Source organism: Muntiacus reevesi, chromosome 17, assembly GCF_963930625.1.
Source record: "Muntiacus reevesi chromosome 17, mMunRee1.1, whole genome shotgun sequence".
Lineage (NCBI taxonomy): Eukaryota > Metazoa > Chordata > Mammalia > Artiodactyla > Cervidae > Muntiacus > Muntiacus reevesi.
In genome coordinates this window covers 10,854,002-10,874,851 of record NC_089265.1, presented here as the reverse complement: position 1 = coordinate 10,874,851, position 20,850 = coordinate 10,854,002, and the positions used below count along the sequence as shown (strand labels likewise).

Here is a 20,850-nt window from a genome sequence, read left to right as displayed (position 1 = left end):
TATAAGCAGAAATTAATACAATACAAATTAATATTATAACTCAAATATGCTTCAATTTTTAAAAAACAACAGCTTCAATTTTTAAAAAGTGATAACTTCAATTTTTAAAAAAATGGTAGCTGGGTGAGTTCAATAAGATGACATTTGTAAAGAATTTAGTTTAATGGTTTTCTAATAAATACTTATTTCTTCCTCTAATAGTCACTCAAATATTGAATGACTGAATGAAACATTTAAATAAACAAGGAATCTAGTTAACTATTAATTTTATTCTAAAAAACTGAAAGAGTGTGATTTCTACTAAATTCTGTCTGAATTTTGGGCACCATACTGGATTTCTTCTAACCTGTGCTTCCTAAATGGTTAATTGTTAAGCCTAGAGAATGCAACACGAATGTGAGACTGGTGAACCAGAGGCATGGTTTCCAACCTCATTCGGCCTCAGTAACACCAGGCCGTCCATCTGTGTTCCTCTCAGTTGTGTCTCCCATTTCAAATTTTCTCAACGCTCCTGAGCTCCCACCTCCATTCTCATCTTGATTATTCTCAGTGAACCATCTCTCTTTCCTTCATTCAAGAGAAAACGCCAGGGATTCCATACCCTTCCTGCCCCCATCTATAAACTATTCTCTGTTTTGACTCCTCTCAGCCCCTCCCTTCTGATGACAACAAAAATAGTGTCTCGTACGCTCTCCTGTACTAATCCATCTACTCATCCCATACCCTCTGGTCTCTCCTGGCATCTGGTCTGTCAGTCATTCCCTCTCTCCCATCCTGCCCCTCTATCCACAACTTCATACTCTGCACTCAGGCAATATTAAGAATTTCATGATTCTTGGGGATTCCCTGGCAGTCCAGTGGTTAGGACGCAGCATATCCACTGCTGTAGCCTGGGTTCAATCCCTGGTTGGGGGACTAAGGTCCCCGTAAGCTATACAGCACAGCCATAAAGAAACAAAAACAACCCCGTAAGCTACACAGCACAGCCAAAAAGAAACAAAAACTAAAAACTTAAGCTTCTGGAGCCCCTATGCACTTTCATACCCCTGTGGCTCTAGACACACAGTAGCCTTTACTGAAAACCATCCAGCTATTTTCCTTGTAAACTATTGTTAGTTTTTACCTATCCTATCTTCTATTAGGTCTTCCTTTACTTTCATAGCACATTTAAGATTATTTTGATTTCTTTTCTGTACAACTCCATCGTGTGTTATTACCATAAATTATGACATAATTCTCACATATTTGGCTCCCCACAAAACTTAAACTGCTTGAAGGCAAGGACTATCTTTTTATATTTATGACCCAGTGCCTAGCACAGGGCATGACACATGGAGGTAACTAATACATATTTGTTAGGTGAATAAATAAATGAATCAATCAAAATTAACTTAAAGAGTTGTACAGTATGGAAGGATCTAAGAAGGACATCCTCAATATGGCCAAAAGGGTAAGTATATAGGATTAAGAAAGGAATCCATCTGACTTTGGACATACCTGGGGCAATGAGTCTGAAGATCCTCCCAGTTTCTGATCTAGATAATTAAACATAATCATATTATATGGATGGTGTTTATTGGTGTTGTGGCATTCATCAAATATCATCAAAGTAAAGATGGAGAGTGATGGAACAGTCCCATTTTTAAGGCTGTTCACAAGAATCTGTGGTGTTAAAATGATGATGTCATTGTTCTCAATAATCTGTTCCACAGAGACATTGTCAGCTGTCGCTCCAGAAATGCCTGCAACTTTGTACCTGGAAGATGACAGAAATGTCCTATTAGTAGCCATGATGTGAATAAGCAACCACAAAGATCAGAATGTCAATTAAATTCTCCCTAAGTCCAAAAGGAATGGATTTGCAGAAAAGGTAAGTGCTTGGAGCAAAGCCTGACACATAGTAAAGTGAAAAAAGTGAAAGTGTTAGTCGTGTCAGACTCTGCTACCCGTGGACTGTAGCCTGCCAGGCTCCTCCGTCCATGAGATTCCCCAGGCAAGAATGGGGAGTGGGTAGCCATTTCCTTCTCCAGGGGATCATCTTGACCCAGGGATTGAACTAGGATCTCCTGCATTGTCGGTAGATTCTTTACTGTCTCTGATATATAGTAAGTGATCAATAATCGTAATCTAGGAAGAATTGCTAGTATTAATAGAATATATTCCATGTGGCACCTGCAGATACAGAGGACCAACCATAATTCTTCCAAGCCACCATGAAAGAAAATAGAAAAGAGTAATATTAAATAAATTATAAAATAATTTAAAAAGTTAAATGTGCCATTTAAATATAAAATTTATCTTAAGTCATTTACTCACTCTACAAGAGCTAATCAAAGGAGTTTAGGATTTCAGGTGTATCCATGAAGGAGTTATATCTAAATTATAAAAAAGCTTAATCTACTATAAGTTTTTTGAATCACGGTTTTCCGAAAGCAAAACAAAGCAGAAAACACGTCGGTTACATGACCTAGAGAAAAAGAAGCTGGACCAACTCATACTTACCCAAGTCTTTCAAAATGTTTTGAGAACACAGATTTCTGCTGTTCATACACTGGGAGTTGGACAGCAAAAAAGACAACTTTCCCCTTTCGTCCTTGCGGAAATTTCTTAAGATGATGTTCACATATAAGAAGTGAAACAAAGGTTTTTCCACAACCTTTTAACATATAAAGAGAAAGACAACAGACAAGTAAACAGATGATGGGGGTGGGTTAACAACTGAAGAACTTACACTCTGACTCAAAAACCAAGCTACTTCCTAGGTAACATGCACTCGCACACAGCCAGGGACTGCAGGAACCTAAAAGAAAGCATTTTCTCTACTTCCTCCTGTCCCTGAAAACAGGAGACTACATGAATAGAATGGTTTTTTCAAAAGATAAATGGAACAATGAGACAATTGAAACTTGCCTACTTGGTCCCAGTGAAAAAAAGGAAGCGAACAGAGAAATAAACTATTTCAGTAACTGCATCTGCTTACCAGTAGGAGCACATATTATTGTGTTCTTTCCCTTCTGAGCGGGTGAAGCAAGCTCTAGTTGGTAATTTCTTGGTTTCAATGGGCTATAAGTAGCAAGCACTCCTGTAATACAGCAGAAACTAAGTTAGCAAATAGTGACCACTCGGAGGGATCAAGTCAACACTATCTTCCAAAGGACAAGAAATCTGACTCTAGCAAGAAAGACCTCATTTAAGAAAGTTTAGAATTCTTATTTCTAATTAACCATTCCAGCTTCTGCACTGATTTGAAATACAAAATTCTCCCTCAATAGCAAAGTACCAATGGCAGGAAGGAAAAAAGAAAAAAAAAAAAAAGGAAACCACAAAGATTTCTTTCTGAAATCATCATGGAAGCCTAATCAGGTGAAACTAAAGCAAGAATGGCCTGCTGCTGCTGCTAAGTCACTTCAGTCGTGTCCGACTCTGTGCGACCCCATAGACGGCAGCCCACGAGGAGTGGGCTGCCATTTCCTTCTCCAATGCATGAAAGTGAAAAATGAAAGTGAAGTCGCTCAGTCGAATACAGGGCAAAACAGATCGCCACCGGTTAAAGGAAATGCTGTGAGACAAAACAACAAATCCTTTTAAGATCTTTGAAAAACACCAAACTGAATTACCAAACTCCAAAGTAATCTCTTACTGACAAGCAACCACGCTTTATAATTCCGCAGGCTCTCACATGGTATTCTCTCTTAACAGAATCAGAAGTTTCAAAAAAATAATCAGAGGTATCTCACTAACAGATAAGCGTACAGAATGCTAAAAGCTAGAAAGATCTTGGAAATCATCTATTGAGTCTAACCTACCTATTTTAAGGTAAATGGAAATTTCTACATGGTTAACTGAGTTTGCTAAGGACCTTTACCTGTCAGAAAACTTAAAGCAATTGACATTCACTGATTTTATTCTGGAGTGACAAAAATGTGTATCATTTTGTTGCAGAAACAGTCCATCAATTCTCACCTTTTGTTCTTATCCTCAAATCACATCCTTCTTCCAACACTTCTTTATTGTTCCTATTTTTTTTTCTCTGATGCCCTTTTATAAATAACGCTTTACTTAATTTATTACGCTGCTTTCTAGTCTCCTCATGAAAATATGCTTCTAGAAACATAAACTGGGTCTTATAGGGACACAGTTAACTCATAGTGCCTTTGAGAGAAAGGACTCCCTTTTGGAGGATATAGCCCCTCACCGCACTGTGTTGGCAAATAATGCAGGCTGGATCTCACCCCAGCTCAACCTCTAGGGCCCACACATTTGTACAGTGCACACACTTATCAACATACATTGCAGCCCTGGGATCTTTTTTTTTTCCATTTATTTTTATTAGTTGGAGGCTAACTACTTTACAATATTGTAGTGGTTTTTGTCATACATTGACATGAATCAGCCATGGATCTTGAGAGGAAACTGAACAAGTGATTCACAAAGAGCAGAAGTATTTCTTTAGAAAGCAGGGCTGATTTCAGATGTCACGGACATTGAGCTTCTGGGAGGACTCTATTTGCATTTTCAATGTAGACATGCACATCCTTAGTGATAAAAAAAACAACCAAAAAGAAGAAGGGAAAAAAAAAAAGGAAGAAGATGGCAAGTGCTATGGAAGGGAGAGAATGGTACTTCTAGTTGTAGGGGAAAATATCTGCTTTAACACATATTCTCTTTTCGTTCTGATTTTTCCTTAAAAACCTTTTCATTAGGCTATGACTTTTGGCACTGCAAGACATGACCCCACACGAAATACCTCAAGAACATCATTACAGAGAACAAACAGTGCTGAGTACCTGAAGAAGGACAGGAATTCTGACTAAGATTCTGGTTTTCTGGTTCTTCTTTGTAGACAATCTGTACGTCCAAAGTTTTCATTTCATCATCCTCAAGATCTTTCATTTGAATAGTTTCTGTACCTTTATGAAAACAAAACACATCTTATAATCTCTATCTGATTATGATCTTGATGGTGAAAGCCCTACAAAGAGGTCATAAAATTTTAAACTTCCATTACGATTTCTCATAACCATTCCCTCTACCTTTTAAAACAACTAAACAAGTCTTTTTGAATTTGAAATCTCGATTTGAAGCTTGAACTCCAGAGTTGGTTAGGACTTTATTATTCACAGTGTGGAAGACGGACCAGCAACTTCTTTAGGAGCTTGTTGGAAATGCAGACTCTTGAGCCCCAACTGAATCAGAAGTTCCATTTTAACAAGTTCCCTAGGTGATCCACAACCACACCAAAGACAAGCCCTATTAGCAGAAACACGCTTGTCTTCCATTCCTGACCCGACCCAAGACACCAGATGTGTATTTAGACAGATAATTTCTGAAACAATTATAATCTTAAAGAAGACTCTGAAAGGCTAAGACCAGACTTCAGATGGTTTACCAAACTCAGCCTTTAAAATAATGCTCTGAGAAGATGTTATTAGCTTCAGGAAGCCAAGGGATAGCTCAGCCACTTAATCAAAACAGATTCTTCCTTTTAATCTTGTTCTAGTTCGGTTCCAGATGGATTCTAGGCAAGAGAACCACCAGATAGTGTCTCAGATGATTCTATTCTGAAAAGGCAGTGAGTTGTGGAGTTTGAACCTTTAACTCTAGAATTTTCAAGCTATTTCTCTCATCATCTAAACCCAGAGAGTGAGCTCAGACTCTGCCTTTCCCCCAAATACTCTGGGCAGATAGGCTAATTCTGGATGAAAGGGTTTGTCCTGATCCATTTTCAGGGGATATATACAACCCAACTAATTCTGTAGACAAAAACCACCTACCTCCCAGAACTCAACTTCACACTGGCCTCTCACTAGAGATATAGCTAAGAGTATTTGAAGGGGAAAATGTTTCTGACAGTGAGTGAAAAGCAGGTAGGAATGTAAGAAGCTCCAAGCAGAACTATGAAGAAGGGCCTGTTTTCAGACCCTCACACCCTTCCGAATATCCTACCTTTCTCTACCATCCATAGTTCGCTGAACTTGCTCTCTTCTTTCTCCAATGCAAGTTTCAAAGTTTTGGGCCAGTTCTCCTTGTCTGATCTGAGAAGGCATTCAACCATTTTCTCTGCACCTGCCATTAGCCCCTTGTTGGAACTTATCTAAGGAAGACAATTGCAGTGGACTGATTATGTGTTTCAAAAGTTTTCATTTTATGAGTTTTTACTGAAGAAACATCAATTCAAATACTATCAAATTTAAAATCATTGTATACTCTGGTTCACTAGGTCTCTTTCGTGACTGTTCTTGCCCCCATGCAACTTGATCTTTTAAGACACACTTCCCTTTATCCTTGTCCTCTTACACATGATATCACCATGTCAGGCCATGAGTTCTTACCTCCTCTGAGATGTTATTGTATTAACATCAGCTATATCAGGAAAACAAACTATTTCACACCTATTCAAAATATGGGTATACTGGATATAGCATATTTGGAAGGATATAACAAAATATTAACAAATAGTTTTTTCTCGATAGTGAGACTTACATGGTTCTTATTATTAATCATGATAATTAAAATTCACTGAGCAATTACTATTATGTGCCAGAGATATGTAAGCACTTTACATATATTATCTAATTCAAAGCCTATAAAAATACCTTACTAATAAGGTACCATTATTATTCCCATTTTATACAGGAAACAGAGACTTAGAGAAACTAAATGTGCCCAAGATCACACCACTAGTAAGTGGCTGAGCTTGGATTAACAAAACTGATTTGTGTCCAGAGACTGAATACTTAACCACTGGAATCCATAACCTTTTTTCTTTTTATTTGCTAAACTGTTTGATTTTATTTAAATTTGTATAAAACATTATTCACAAAAGTAATAAAGTAATTTTAACTGAAAATAGGGCAAACCTGAAAAAAATCTGTGACACAAATTGATTACTCAGATCACAAATAAAAGTATCCTTCTAGGTAATTATGCCTTAGATTTGAGGACTTTAGTGGATTTTAATGATCTTACTCAGCTCTAAAATAACATAGGAAACAGAAGACATTCCTCATGGTCAAATTTTCCCCAAAATTCAATATTTAATATTAATTAAAATACCTGAATAATTTCTTCACATTCCTGATTAATTAAACATCCAGATATTTCAGGAAGGATATCTTCTGGATTGATTGTGGTTTTAAATTCTGGTTGTAAACGCTTTAAAAGTAATCTATACTCCTCCAATTTTTCAATTTTTTGAAAATCCCAACTTTCAATGGCTTCATAAAGTCCAGAATAACCTGCAAAGTAGGAAAAAAAATAGGGCTTTTAGGACACCAACTAAAAAAATATGTTGAGATTAAGATCATAGAAATCACTTTTGAATGTATCGTGAGAGAACGGAAAGCAACTGTAAATCACTTCCATTATTTATGATCTTTCAAAAAGTAAATTCAATATTTATTTTGGGCACCCCATATTTCAGGTGGAGCTAGTGGTAAGAACCCTGGGTTCGATCCCTGGGTCAGAAAGATACCCTGGAGAAGGGAATGGCTACCCACTCCAGTATTCTTACCTGGAGACTCCCATGGACAGAGAAGCCTGGCCGGCTACAGTCCATGAGTCGCAAAGAGTTGGACACGACTGAGTGATTAACACTTTCACTGAGAATAAATTTGAAGTCTTATATGTGGTCTTAGTAAGACATCTTCCTTCCAAGGTACCCCATGGACTTCACCTGCAATCTCTGATTTGGCTTTCAACTGAGTCAAACCATCATGCTAAGTATCTTAGTGCAAAGCAGTAAAAAGGGCAAAAAGAAATATGAATGTCAATTCCTGCCCCTCAGGGCCTTACCACCTACATTATTCCAAGGAAAGAATAGTAAGTACAATGGGAAATTTGAATGAAAAAATTATTTCCAACTAGAATTATCCAGGAATGCTTGGCTCTAAGTTTCTCTTCAGAGAACCACCAAGCTTGTCTGACTATAAGGCCCACACTCTTTTCATTGGGTTATAAAGACCATATCAGCACATATGAAGCTATTACCCAGCTTAATACCTGGAATATTCCAGTACCTTTGTGGGTGTGTGTCTCCTCTCTCTCACTCTTCTATCTTCCTGCAAAGATACCACTATCCGGTATTTGATTTATCACTCTTGATTTCTTTGAATAGTTGTGTGGCATATGCTCAATTCTCTAAAGAATACATGTTTAGTTTAAGCTTGCTTGATTTAAAACATTAAAAATAATGTTTTAATTATATTCTTCACTAAATGCAATTTTCTCTGACGTTTAAAAAAGTTTAATATTACACTTCTAAGCTTCACCTGTGCTGTCATCTATAGCTATGTTCATACATCTCCATTGCAGGATAATCAACTTGTGTGAATATCACAAAATGTACTTATCCATTCTCTTCCTGAAGGATACTGGGGTTGCTTCTAGTTTTGTTTCTTTGCTTGCTTGTTTCTGGCATTACCAACTGATTATAGTATGAACATTCTTTGTAAGTGTATTCTGGAATATATGTGTTAAGAATTTTTCTGGGCATATACTTAATAGTGAAACTGCTGGATAGAAGGAGAGTTGTAACTACAGGAGCTGATGCCGATTGTTTTTCAAAACAGTTGTAGCACTGTAACACTCCCTATGGTCATCCTTAAGATTTCCCATTATTAAAAATCCTCAAGCCTTCCTACTGTTGGACTTCCTAGATTTTGCTATTATGTTTCTAATTTACAACTTCCTAATTGCTAACTGGGCTGAGAATCTTTTCTCATGTTTATTAACCTTTCATGCTTCTTATTCTTTGAAGAGTCAGTTCACATTTTTTGCCCTGTAAATATTTTCTTTTTCTTTTCTAATTGATTTTAAGCCTTTTAAAAATATCATGGATACTAATTCTTTGGTGATAATGTAGTTTGAAAATATCCTCCCCCAGTTTGTCACTTGTTTTTTCACTTTCTGTATAGTGTTTTTTGATAAACAGATACTGTTAATTTTAATGTCCTCAAATTTATCAATCTAGGTTAATGTTTTATGTTTTATCTCATAAATCCAGTCACACCCTAAGTTCAGAAAAATGCTCTTCTGTATACTAATCTAAAATAGTTAAACTTCTGCTATCATGAACCAAGTCTTGAATTCTTTTGACTTATTGTGTGTGTGCAAGTGTATGTATGTACATGGAATGAGGTAAGAAAGACAAGTTTATTTGTATCCACATGGATATGAAAGTTAGGGTTTGCCTGGTTTTTAACATTATCCCATTTTAAATGGCCCACTGCAATGTATCAAAAAGTCCCTCCTTTCTGAATAATCCTCTTTTCCCAGTGATCTCCAGTACATCAGAGTTCCATAAATATATGAGTCTGATTGAAGGCTCACCATTCTGTCTCACTGGTCAGTTGTTCAATACCAGGGCCAGCATCACACTGTATCAATGCTTATGACTTTTAATAGATCTTGATCTCTAAAAAAGGAACCCCCAACCTACTGAAATTCTTCTTTAGAAGTGCACTGACTATTCTTGGGTCATAATTCTTCCACATACAGTTTAGAATCTGCTTGTCAAGTTCATAAAGAAGAATGCGGGATTTTTGTTTAGAATTGTATTGAATGCATCACTCAATGTAGGGAGCACTGACGCTTTTACGGTCCTCCTCTCGATGTGCACAGGTATATGTCTCCACTTAGCTTGGACTTTTTATTTCTCAGCTTTGCTGCACAGCTTGCAGGATCTCAGTTCCCCAGCCAGGGATTGAATCCAGGCCATGGCAGTGAAAGAGTTCTAACCATTCGACCACCAAGGAATTCCCTAGAATTTCTTTATATTTTTTCAAAAACCTTTTATCATTTTCTCTATTCAGACTCCACACATCTTTGGCTAGATGTATTGCTAAATATATTGTAACTTTTGTTACTATTAGAACTGGTATTTCATTTTGGATTACATTTGCCATTTTTCCCAGTGGGTGGAAATACAACTAATTTTTGTATACTGATCTTATATTCAATAAACTTGCTAAACTGTCCCATTAGTTGTAATAACCTCTCTGTAGATTCCTTTGGAAATTTCAAGTAGGCAGTTATAACATCTGCCTGAAAATAGTCTTTACATTGCTTCAGATTAAGAGACATAAACTAAACATGGATACTTATAAACTAATAGAATTTCACCTTTACAGAATCTTTAAACAGTCAAGTACTATATTCTGATTTGTGAGTAAAAAGAATGAACTAACCTGCTTGGTGAAGGGCATCCAGAAAGCCGCGGAACCAGCCTTCCTCCTGGAGCTCCAATAGGATTTGGAGGAAAAGTGAAGCAGCCTCCATGGGCCCCTTGTTGTTCTTCTCAGCCTGAATATGCTGCACCACATCTACAAACAGAGGCAAGAGGGACTCATCAAACTGCAGAACCGCTAATCATTGGAGGGAAGACCACTAATCATTGCAAGGGTTGTCAGATCTTCTCCAACGGGGCTGGGGATTCACAGCAATGGAAGGACCTGCAGGAAAGCAGCAAGTTCTCTGTCTTGGTCAATCATACCCATTCTTCACTGCCCCCCACCCCTACCACCAGCCTCTCTGGAAACTTCTCCTATCTGTTGTGGAAGTCCAGACACATGCTGGAAGGCAGTCCTTAAGCAAAGGAGTTTCTTAAAGATGTCTGCAAAAGTCTCCTCTTAACAAGTGAGAAGTCATGGTAGCACCAGGTTAGGAAGAAAAACCATAGCTTCTTCTAACAGTTGAATGTTTCTTATTCAAAAGTCTGAATTAATCACAGGACTAAAAGGGCGTGAGGATAGGACCACTCCTGTCATCAGTGACAATTACAGTGGACACAGCAACCAGCAAATCTGGAAAACTCAGCAGTGGCCACAGGACTGGAAAAGGTCAGTTTTCATTCCAATTCCTAAGACAGGCAATGCCAAAGAACGCTCAAACTTCCGCAAAATTGCACTCATCTCACATGCTAGTGAAGAAATGTTCAAAATTCTCCAAGCCAGGCTTCAACAGTACATGAACTGTGAACTTCCAGATGTTCAAGCTGGATTTAGAAAAGGCAGAAGGAAAAAAGAAAAGAAAAGGCAGAGGAACCAGAGATCAAATGGCCAACATCTGTTGGATCATCAAAAAAGCAAGAGAGTTCCAGAAAAACATCTATTTCTGCTTTATTGACTATCACAAAGCCTTTGACTTCGTGCATCACAACAAACTGTGGAAAATTCTGAAAGAGATGGGAATACCAGACCACCTTATCTGCCTCTTGAGACATCTGTATGCAGGTCAGGAAGCAACAGATAGAACTGGACATGTAACAACAGACTGGTTCCAAATCAGGAAAGGAGTATGTCAAGGCTGTATACTGTCACCCTGCTTATTTAACTTCTATGAAGAGTACATCATGAGAAACACTGGGCTGGATGAAGCACAAGCTGGAATCAAGACTTCCAGGAGAAATATTAATAACCTCAAATATGCAGATGACACCACCCCTATGGCAGAAAGCGAAGAACAAAAGAGCCTCTTGATGAAAGTGAAAGAGGAAAGTGAAAAAGTAGGCTTAAAGCTCAACATTCAGAAAACTAAGATCATGGCATCTGGTCCCATCACTTCATGGCAAACAGATGGGGAAACAGTGACTTTATTTTTTGGGCTCCAGAATCATTGTGGATCATGACTGCAGCCATCCGCAATTAAAAGACACTTGCTTCTTGGAAGAAAAGTTATGACCAACCTAGAGAGCATATTAAAAAGCAGAGACATCACTTTGCCAACAAAGGTCCGTCTAGCCGTCTAGCCAAAGCTATGGTTTTTCCAGTAGTCATGTATGGATGTAAGAGTTGGACTATAAAGAAAGCTGAGCACCACAAAGAATTGATGCTTTTGAACTGTGGTGTTGGAGAAGACTCTTGAGAGTCCCTTGGACTGCAAGGAGATCCAACTAGTCAATCCTAAAGGAAATCAGTACTGAATATTCATTGGAAGGACTGATGCTGAAGCTGAAGCTCCAGTACTTTGGCCACCTGATGCGAAGAACTGACTCATCTGAAAAGACCCTGAAGCTGGGAAAGATTGAAGACAGGAGGAGAAGGGGACAACAGAGGACGAGATGGTTGGATGGCATCACCAACACGATGGACATGAGTTTGAGTAAGCTCCAGGAGTTGGTGATGGACAGGGAGGCCTGGCATGCTGCAGTCCATGGGGTTGCAAACAGTCGGACACGACTGAGTGACTGAACTGAACTGAATTGAACAGCAACCAGAGTTAGAATGAACAGAGGTCCTTTCTTGGTCCTTTTTCCAGGCTTTTGCTAAGACATGTAAAAAACTTAGTAAACAGAAATCACAATGGAGCCAGGAGACCAGAAGGGGGCGCTCTCATGCCCTGCGCCCATAGCAGAGCCCAAGAGGAAGAAGTCAGACTTCTCTTCTTTCCTGGCAAGGACTGAGCCAAGGAAAAGCCACTGACTGTTTACTACAGACCCTCCCAGCCTCTTTTTCTTCTCTATAGAAGTGTTCTTCCTTTGCCCTGCATGTGGGACCTGCATGTCGCTGCCATGATTGCACATCCGACTCTTTGCGTGGTAGCACGCTCCTCCATCCATGGGATTTTCCAGGCAAGAGTACTGGAGCGGGCTGCCGTTTCCTTCTCCAGAGGATCTTCCCAACCCAGGGATCGAACCCAGGTCTCCTGCATTGTAAGCAGATGCCCTACCGTCTGAGCCACAAGGGAAGTCCTATTGTCAGTGGGATGTAAATTCTAAGGGAGTAATTCCAATTGTCTGGCAGGTTAACCTCTGTATTCTCAGAGTTTAGAAGACCTAGTACTCAATGTACACTTAACAAAGGTATGCTGAATGAATGTAAGAAGACAGGAAGGAACGCCTCCTTTTTCTGCCAAGGTCTATGCAACAATAAAACAAACCCTTTTAAAGTATAAAATTCAATGGCTTTTAGAGATATAAATCCATTACCACTATATAATTTTACTGCCTTTTTATTACTGTAAAAAGAAATCTTATACCCATTAGCAGTCATTCCCCACTTCCCCTGTGGTAACTATGGATTTGCCTATTTTGGACATTTCATATGAATGGGATCATAGAGTATGTGGTCCTCATGGCTGGGTTCTTTCACTTAGCATGTTTTCAAGGTTCATCCATGTTGTAATCATGTATCATATTTAATCCTTTTCCCTGCTGAATAATAATCCAGTGTATGGATACACCAGTTTTGTCTATCTATTCATCAGTTAATGGGCATTTAGGTTTCTACATTTTTTCTTTTATGAACAGTAATGCTATAAGCGTTCATGTACAAGTTTTTGTGTGGACATATATATTCATTTCTCTTATGTACATAAACAGCTAGGCACAAGACTGCTGGGTCTTAAGATCACATTCTGAAGCCTGGGGTTAGGATTTAACCAAAAGAGCTGAGAAAACGAGGCGGGGGAGGGACAGATAATTTAATCAGTGTAACAGAAAAAAGGAAAAGTGGGGTGGAAAGCAAAGAGTTTATGTGATGAAATACAAAGAAATGAACAGGAAAGATGTAAACCAACTACATGAAAACAGCTGCCTATGGGGCAGGACTTGAAATAAAAATTCTAGGGTATTGTTAACATTCAAAAATAAGATAATATTATACACAGAATTTTTAAGCTTGCTTTTAAAAAATTATTTATTTCTGGCTGCACTGGGTCCTCATTGCTGCATGGGCGGCTCTCTAGTTGCAGAGAGTAGGGGCTACTCTCTAGTTGTGTGGAGGCTTCTCACTGCAGTGGCTTCTTTTGTTGGAGCACAGTCTAGGCACACGGGCTTCAGTAGTTGCAGCAGGAGGCTCAGTAGTTGTGGCTCTTGGGCTGTAGAGCAGAAACTCAATAGTTGTGGCCCACGGGCTTAGTTGCTCCGCGGCACGTGGGATCTTCCCGAATCAGGGACTGAATCCATGTCTCCTGCACTGGCAGGCAATTCTTTACCACGAAGCTACCAGAGAAGCCCTCAAGCTCACTTTTTAAACTTACCTTTTGGGGTTTTTTGTTTTGTTTTATGAGGGGTTTATTGTCTTTTTTTTTTTTTTTTAAGGTTTATTCAGAGAGATACATACTTCACAGAAACTTTTGGTATTTTTATTGTGATATATTATAACTATAAAGTTAATATATATTAAAAAATAATCCCACCTATGCACTCCCATAAGCACACTATGGTTTTCCATCAACACAGTCATCACACTTTTATTATCTATTGTTCAGTTACCTGACTTCACATATGCACTCTAATCTCAGAGTAGAACCATTCTTGTCGAATCTTCATTTCCTAAAAGGATGCCTCCTATTATTAATAGGATGATTCCTATTATGTGTAGTAGTCTGTGTTAATGCTAGCCAATGCTAGCCTCAGGCCTGACACACACCTTAACTGGTGCTAAGTTGCTGGTTATTAAATCAGTACACTAATACATGAAAGAAGGGGATTCATATCATTGTTAGTGTTTCACTTTTTGGAGCATTTGTAGAAGAGACAGATGTCTTGCATGGCTTACATTCTTCAAGGGCCCCAACTACTCTGTGGCCATTAGGATGTTATTTTGTTACTTCTCTCTGAGCATAGCAACAAAGTGGGAGTCCTTTGTGTTGGTGGTATTCTTTCACTCCTCACTCCACAACCTCTGCTTTGGTTTTACAGAGCAATTAGCACTCAAGTTACCTGTCAGCTTTAATACAGTTTCCAAAAACTGACTCACATCAGGAAAGTTATGTAGGCGTTTGGAGCAGACTCCCTCTTTCACCTCACTCTTTCCAGGCAGCCCCTCCCTTCTCTTCTCCCCGAGGCTCTGCTTACCCCTGGCACAAAGTACCTCAATACAAATCTGTAAAATGGCCATTATCCATCATCATGGGACTCAAATGCTGTGCGGAAACACCTGAATTGAAGCCTAAAGCCGTTCACTCTAGTGAGTCTTGCTCCTCTCATAATGTGAAAAGATACATGTACCCCAGTATTTATTACAGCACTATTTACAGTAGCCAAGACATGGAGGCAACCTAGATCTTCAATGACAGAGGAATGGATTAAAAAGATATGGGACATATATACAATGGAATATTACTCAGCCATAAAAAAGAATGACATAATGCCATTTGCAGCAACATGGATATACCTAGGGATTAACATACTAAGTGAACTTAGACAGAGGAAGACAAATATCATATCACTTATATGTGGAATCTTAAAAATGATACAAATGAACTTGTTTACAAAACAGAAACAGACTCACAGACCATGAAAACAAACTTATGGTTCCCAAAGGGGAGAGGTGGGGGAGAGATAAATTAAGAGTCTTGGATTAGCATATACACACTACTATATACAAAACAGGTAATCTATGGAGCACCCACTGGATAGTGCCTAGAACTCTGCTCAATATTCTGTGATAACCTATATGAGAAAAGAATCTGAAAAAGAATGGTATAGGTACATCTGAATGGTATAGGTGGTATATATAGGTATAACTGAATCACTTTGCTGTACATGAAACTAATGCAACATTGTAAATCAACTATAACCAATATAAAATAAAAATCAAATTTATAAAAGTTTCCAGTTATCTGCTGATAAGATCAAGATCTGGCAGAGTGAGTCTCAACTTCTTCCGGAGTACAGCACTTTCTTATCATTCGTGTACTTCGGTTCTCACCTGTCTCCACCAACCCCTTGGACTTTAAAGTATTTTAAGGAAGGGCTTGTATCTTATTCTGAATCTCTGATGTCAGCGCAAAGACCAACACAGTAGACGGACACAACTATTAGTAGAAATAAACGAAACGGACAGCGACATGTTTCCCCAGCTTTAAGTCTAAACAAATGTGCAGCTCTAAGCAAGTCGTTTCACTTCGCTGGGACTCAGTTTCCCCATCTTGGCCTCCAAGGGCTTCTCAAACTCTTGACAATCCCCAGTCTAAAATATTGCGAAGATCTTGCCACAAACCCGGCGTTAACTGTATTGATTGAAAGACCGGGATGGGGGTGGAAGGGGAATAAGAAAGAAGTCCTGAACTGTTTTCTTGCCCCAACGGACAAGCGGCAACCACTCACCATCCTTAAACCAGGGAGTCATGTAGCTCAGGATGTAGGTAGGGTCCAGGATCTTCCTGACATAGCCGCGGAAGGCGTGCAAATTCCGCCGCTGTTCGGCCGTCATTCCGGCGGCTCAGCTCCCCGCGACCACCTGCCTCGCCTGCGCTCCGCTCGCCTGCGCTCCGCTCGGCTGTGCTGTGCTCCGCTCAGCTGCGCTTCGAGAAAACACAGCTGTGAGGCGCGAGAAATTTTCCCAAGTGAGCACCCAGCGCGGAGGCGGAGCTGCAGGGGAACCCGGGCTGCGGAGGAAAAATCGAAACTGCAACTAGCGGTGGGGGCGGGACGCCCAGGCTCCCGGCGCCGTTTCGTTTCCTCTCGGGCTCGCGGATCCCGAGGGACCCAAGGGGATCCCCGCGAGTTGCTCTTTGGTGTTCATGTCATCTTAGACTTTCTGTTTCGCTTTTAGGGCCGTAAAGTTGATACGATAAAATGCATAGGTGTTAATTTATAATTCTGTGAGTTTGGGGAAATGTATGCGGGTGTAACCACTTTGCCCAGGTTGTCTGGGTCCTGTGGTCTAGTGTCTTAACTTTACAGGAGACTGTCACCTGTTTTCCAAAGTGGCCATCCCGTGGTGCCTTCCCGCCTGGAGTGTGAGAGCTTCAGGTGATGCAAGTTCAGGAAATACACAGGCTGGTCAGTCTGTTGTTCGCTTGTTTGGTTTGGGTTTTTGCCTGGTATGAAATAGTGCACTGTTGTCCAATATATGTAGTCCAAATACCCTCTCCCAGTCTGTCTTACATCATTCTCTTTAAGGTGTCTTTTGAGCATAAATTTATTTCGGTGAAACCGAAATAAATTTACCAGTTTTTTCGTTGATTACTGCCTTTTGTGTCCTCTTTGGTGAATCTTTGCCTACTCCGAGGTCATAAAGATATTCTTTGTTTTCTTTTAGGGCCTTTGTGTTTTCAGCTTTTACCTTTAGGTTATGGGCATCTCAAATTAATTTTGCTGTGGTACGAGGTAGAGGTCAAGCTTTCACTTTTTTCATACTTGTACTTGTTTCACACAAACTATTTCATCGAAAACTTTTCCCTTTTAATAGCCTTGGCACCTTTGTCAAAAAATCAACTGGCTGTGTCCTATATCTGATTTTATTCTGTGCCACTTGTCTATTTGTTTATCCTGCTTTATTTCTCTTTGTAAAGACTGCGCTGGGGCTTAGCTGGTGGCCCAGTGGCTAAAACTCTTGCTCCCAGTGCAGAGGGCCTTGGTGTGATCCCTTGTGGGGAGCGAGATCCCACATGTTGCAGCTAAAGATCCTGTGTGCCACAACTGAGGCCTGGTACAACCAAATAAATTTAAAAATACTAAGGAAAAAAAGTACATTGGCCGTTCTGGGATCTTTGGATTTTGCTATGAAATTTTCTTGCCTGGAGAATCTCATGGACAGAGGAGCCTCTTGGCTCTAGGGTCGCAAAGCGTCAGACACCTCTGAGTGACTTTCACTGTCATGAACTATTCAGTTTGCCAATTCCTATTTTTAAAAAAGCATATTGGGGTTTTGTTCAGAACTACATCAAACCTACAGGTGAACTTGAGGAGAAATGACATTTTTAACAGTAGTGAGTCTTCAAATCCATGGATGTAAGTTTTCATTTATCTGGGTCTTTAATTTCCCTCAGCATTATTTTACAGTTTTATAGTTTTACAAGTACAGATCTACATCTCTATTAAATTTATTCTTAACTATTTTACATTCTTTAATGCTTCTGTAAGTTGAATTGTTTTTAAAGTGTCATTTTCAAATTTTTTGTTGCTGGTATATAGAATTTATTAATTCACTTGTATTATGCAATTCACTAATTCACTTATTAGCTCTAGAGAGTTACTGTTCTGTAGAGTTCTTAAAAATTTCTATGCAAACAGTCATGCCATTTGGGAATACATGGGTTTTATTTCTTCTTTTCCAATCCTTACGCCTTTTATTTTCCTTCTTTCCTACACGGCACCTCCTATGGCTTCAGAAGAAAGCTGAATAAAACTGGTGCGAGTTGACACACTTATCGTATTACTATTCTCAGCAGGGAAACAATCAATGTTCACTTTAATCACAAACTCTGTAACAGAGAAGAACACATCTGACTCCATACTGAATCCATTCCTTTAGCTCTAACATGTGTGGTCTGTTGCCTATGCTTAGTCACGCTGACTCTGCACCAAGGTTCCTCAAACTCAAAAGAATGCTGCCTTCAGGCTGAAATATACAGGATAGCCCATTCTCAGGACTCTGATCTTTAGAGGTGTAACACCTTTTCATTCATAGAGAGATAAAAATTTGAAAGCAGAGCATAACATTTGTCTTGTCGGAGGTTTGTAGGAACATCATGCCAGACCTAGGTCAACGGCAGTAAGAACAAAGGATTCCAGTGCCAAGAAGTTTGCAACAACCAGCCACACCGCTTTCCCTTTTAATATAAAAGAAGGCTCAGTTCTAACTTTTGAAAGATGGTTCCTTAGGACACTAGTCCACCATCTTCTTGGTCTGTTGGCTTTCCAAACAAAGTCATTATTCCCTGCCCCAGCAGCTTGTCTTTGAATTTACTGGCCAGTCATAGTGAGTGGTACAAGCTTGGACTCAGTAAACAGGTTGGCTACTGGCTTTTCCTAGATGCCCTTTATCAGATTGATGTTTTCTTCATTTCTGCTTTGCTCAGAGTTGGTTTTTTTTTAATCATGAATAGGTGTCAAATTTCTCAACTTTTTAATATCTATTGAGGTGATCATATATTCTGTTAATATACTGAATTTCATTTATTGATTTTTTTAATATTAAATCAACCTAGAACTCTCGGGATAAATCACATATGATCATGAAGTAGCACCCTTTTAAAAATATATTTCTGGATTCAGTTTGCTAATATTTTGTATCTACAGTCATACATTTTCTTGTAATGTTACGGTTATGCTGACTTATAAAACAAAAGTTTGTGTAAGACAGGTATTGTTCCTTCCTTAAATATTTAACAAAATACACCAGTGAAGCCACTTGGGATTGGAGTTTTCTTTGAAGATTCTTATTATTATTAATTTATTTTTTATTGAAGGATAATTGCTTTACAGAATTTTGTTTTCTGTCAAACCTCAACATGAATCAGCCATAGGTACACATATATTCCCTCCCTTTTGAACCTCTCTCCCATCTCCCACCCCATTCCACCCCTCTAGATTGATACATGAAGATTCTTCATAACAGTTCAATTTCTTTACTAGCTATAAGGCTATTCTAATTTTTTGTTGTTGTTTAATTGTTAAGTTGTGTCTGACTCTTTTGCAACCCCATGGACTGAAGTCCACCAGAATCTTCTGTCTATGGGATTTTCCAGGCAAGAATACTATAGTGGGTTGCCATTTTTTTCTCCAAGGGATCTTCCAGACCCAGGGATCGAACACTCATCTCCTGCATCGGCAGGCAGATTCTTTACCACTGAGCCACCTGGGAAGCCCTAATTTTTTATCTGACGTCAAATCAGTTTTGGTTAAGTTGTGCTTATTAAGGAATTTGGCCATTTCCTCTAAATCATTAAATTTGTTGATATAAAGCTATTCATGATATTCTTTATTATCTTTTTACCTTAAAAAATGAGTCTTGTAGAATCTAAAATATGACACAAATGAACTTATCTACAAAACAGAAACAGATTCACAGACATAGAGAACAAAGACTTGTGGTTGCCAAGAAGGAGTGGGGTTGGGGAGAAATGAACTGAGAGTTTGGGGGTAGCAGATGTAAACTATATGATGAATAAACAACAAGGTCCTACTGTATAGCACTGGGAACTATATTCAATATCCTGTAATAAATGATAATGGAAAGGAATGTAAAAAAGAATATATATATATATGTATAACTGAATCACTTTGCTGTATAGCAGAAATTAACACATTGTGAATCAAATATACATCAATTTAAAAAAAAATCAGTCTTGCCAGGAATTTACCAACTCTGTTTTTTCAAAAACCAACTTTCCCTTTGATAGCTTCATTGTTATTCTATTTTCTGTTTCATTGATTTGTGCTCTAATCATTATTTTCTCCTACATCCACTGGGTTTAATTTGCTCTTCTTTTACTAGTTTGGTAAGTTAGAAGTTTAAATCACAATTTTATACATTTTTCTTTCCTAATAAAAGCCATTTAAGGCTATAAATTTTCCTTTCCTCAGTTGAGTTTTAACATCCCATCAGTTTGATAGGTTGTGTTTTCAACAACATTCCATTTGAAACAGTTTCTAATATCCCTGTGATTTCTTCTTTAACCTGTGAGTTAACTAGAAGTATGCTGCTTATTTTTCAAATATTGGGAATTTCCTAAATAGCTTGATGTTATTGACTTCTGATTTCAAACTGTTGTGATCCAAAAGCATATGTTGTAGGATCTCAATCTTTTGGAATCTATTGGAATTTGCTTATGACCCAGCATATACACTATTTGGATATACCTTTCAGATATACTTAAGGAGAATATGTATTCTGTAGTTCTTGAGTATAATATTTGATAAATTTCAATTATGTCACGTTGGTTTATGAGTGTGGTTCTAGTCTCCTATATCTTTAGTACTCATAATTTTGTTTACTTGTTGTATCAAGGACTGAGAGGGGTGTTAAAATCTCCAGTTATGATTACTGGTTTGTCCATGTGTCCCTTTTGTTTTATCAATTTTTGCTTCATAAATTTTGTAGCTCTGTTATTAGATGTGTACACATTTAGGATTGTTGTTTTCCTGATAAATTATGTCATTATGAAATGTCTTTTTGT

General features: G+C 38.6%; 1 protein-coding gene across 1 annotated transcript in view; it reads right to left on the bottom strand.

The window, feature by feature from the left end:
* The window catches only part of RIGI (RNA sensor RIG-I), a 50,235-nt gene extending 33,949 nt beyond the window's left edge, over positions 1-16,286 (bottom strand). The window contains exons 1-8 of the mRNA XM_065908431.1: positions 16,052-16,286; positions 10,188-10,322; positions 7,057-7,238; positions 5,947-6,094; positions 4,788-4,910; positions 2,981-3,082; positions 2,503-2,656; positions 1,498-1,756 (exon numbers count right to left, since the gene is read on the bottom strand). Coding sequence (XP_065764503.1) covers positions 1,498-1,756; positions 2,503-2,656; positions 2,981-3,082; positions 4,788-4,910; positions 5,947-6,094; positions 7,057-7,238; positions 10,188-10,322; positions 16,052-16,157 — 1,209 coding nt within the window. The 5' untranslated portion in view covers positions 16,158-16,286. The remainder of the gene's footprint in view (positions 1-1,497; positions 1,757-2,502; positions 2,657-2,980; positions 3,083-4,787; positions 4,911-5,946; positions 6,095-7,056; positions 7,239-10,187; positions 10,323-16,051) is intronic.
* Positions 16,287-20,850: the final 4,564 nt, after the last annotated feature.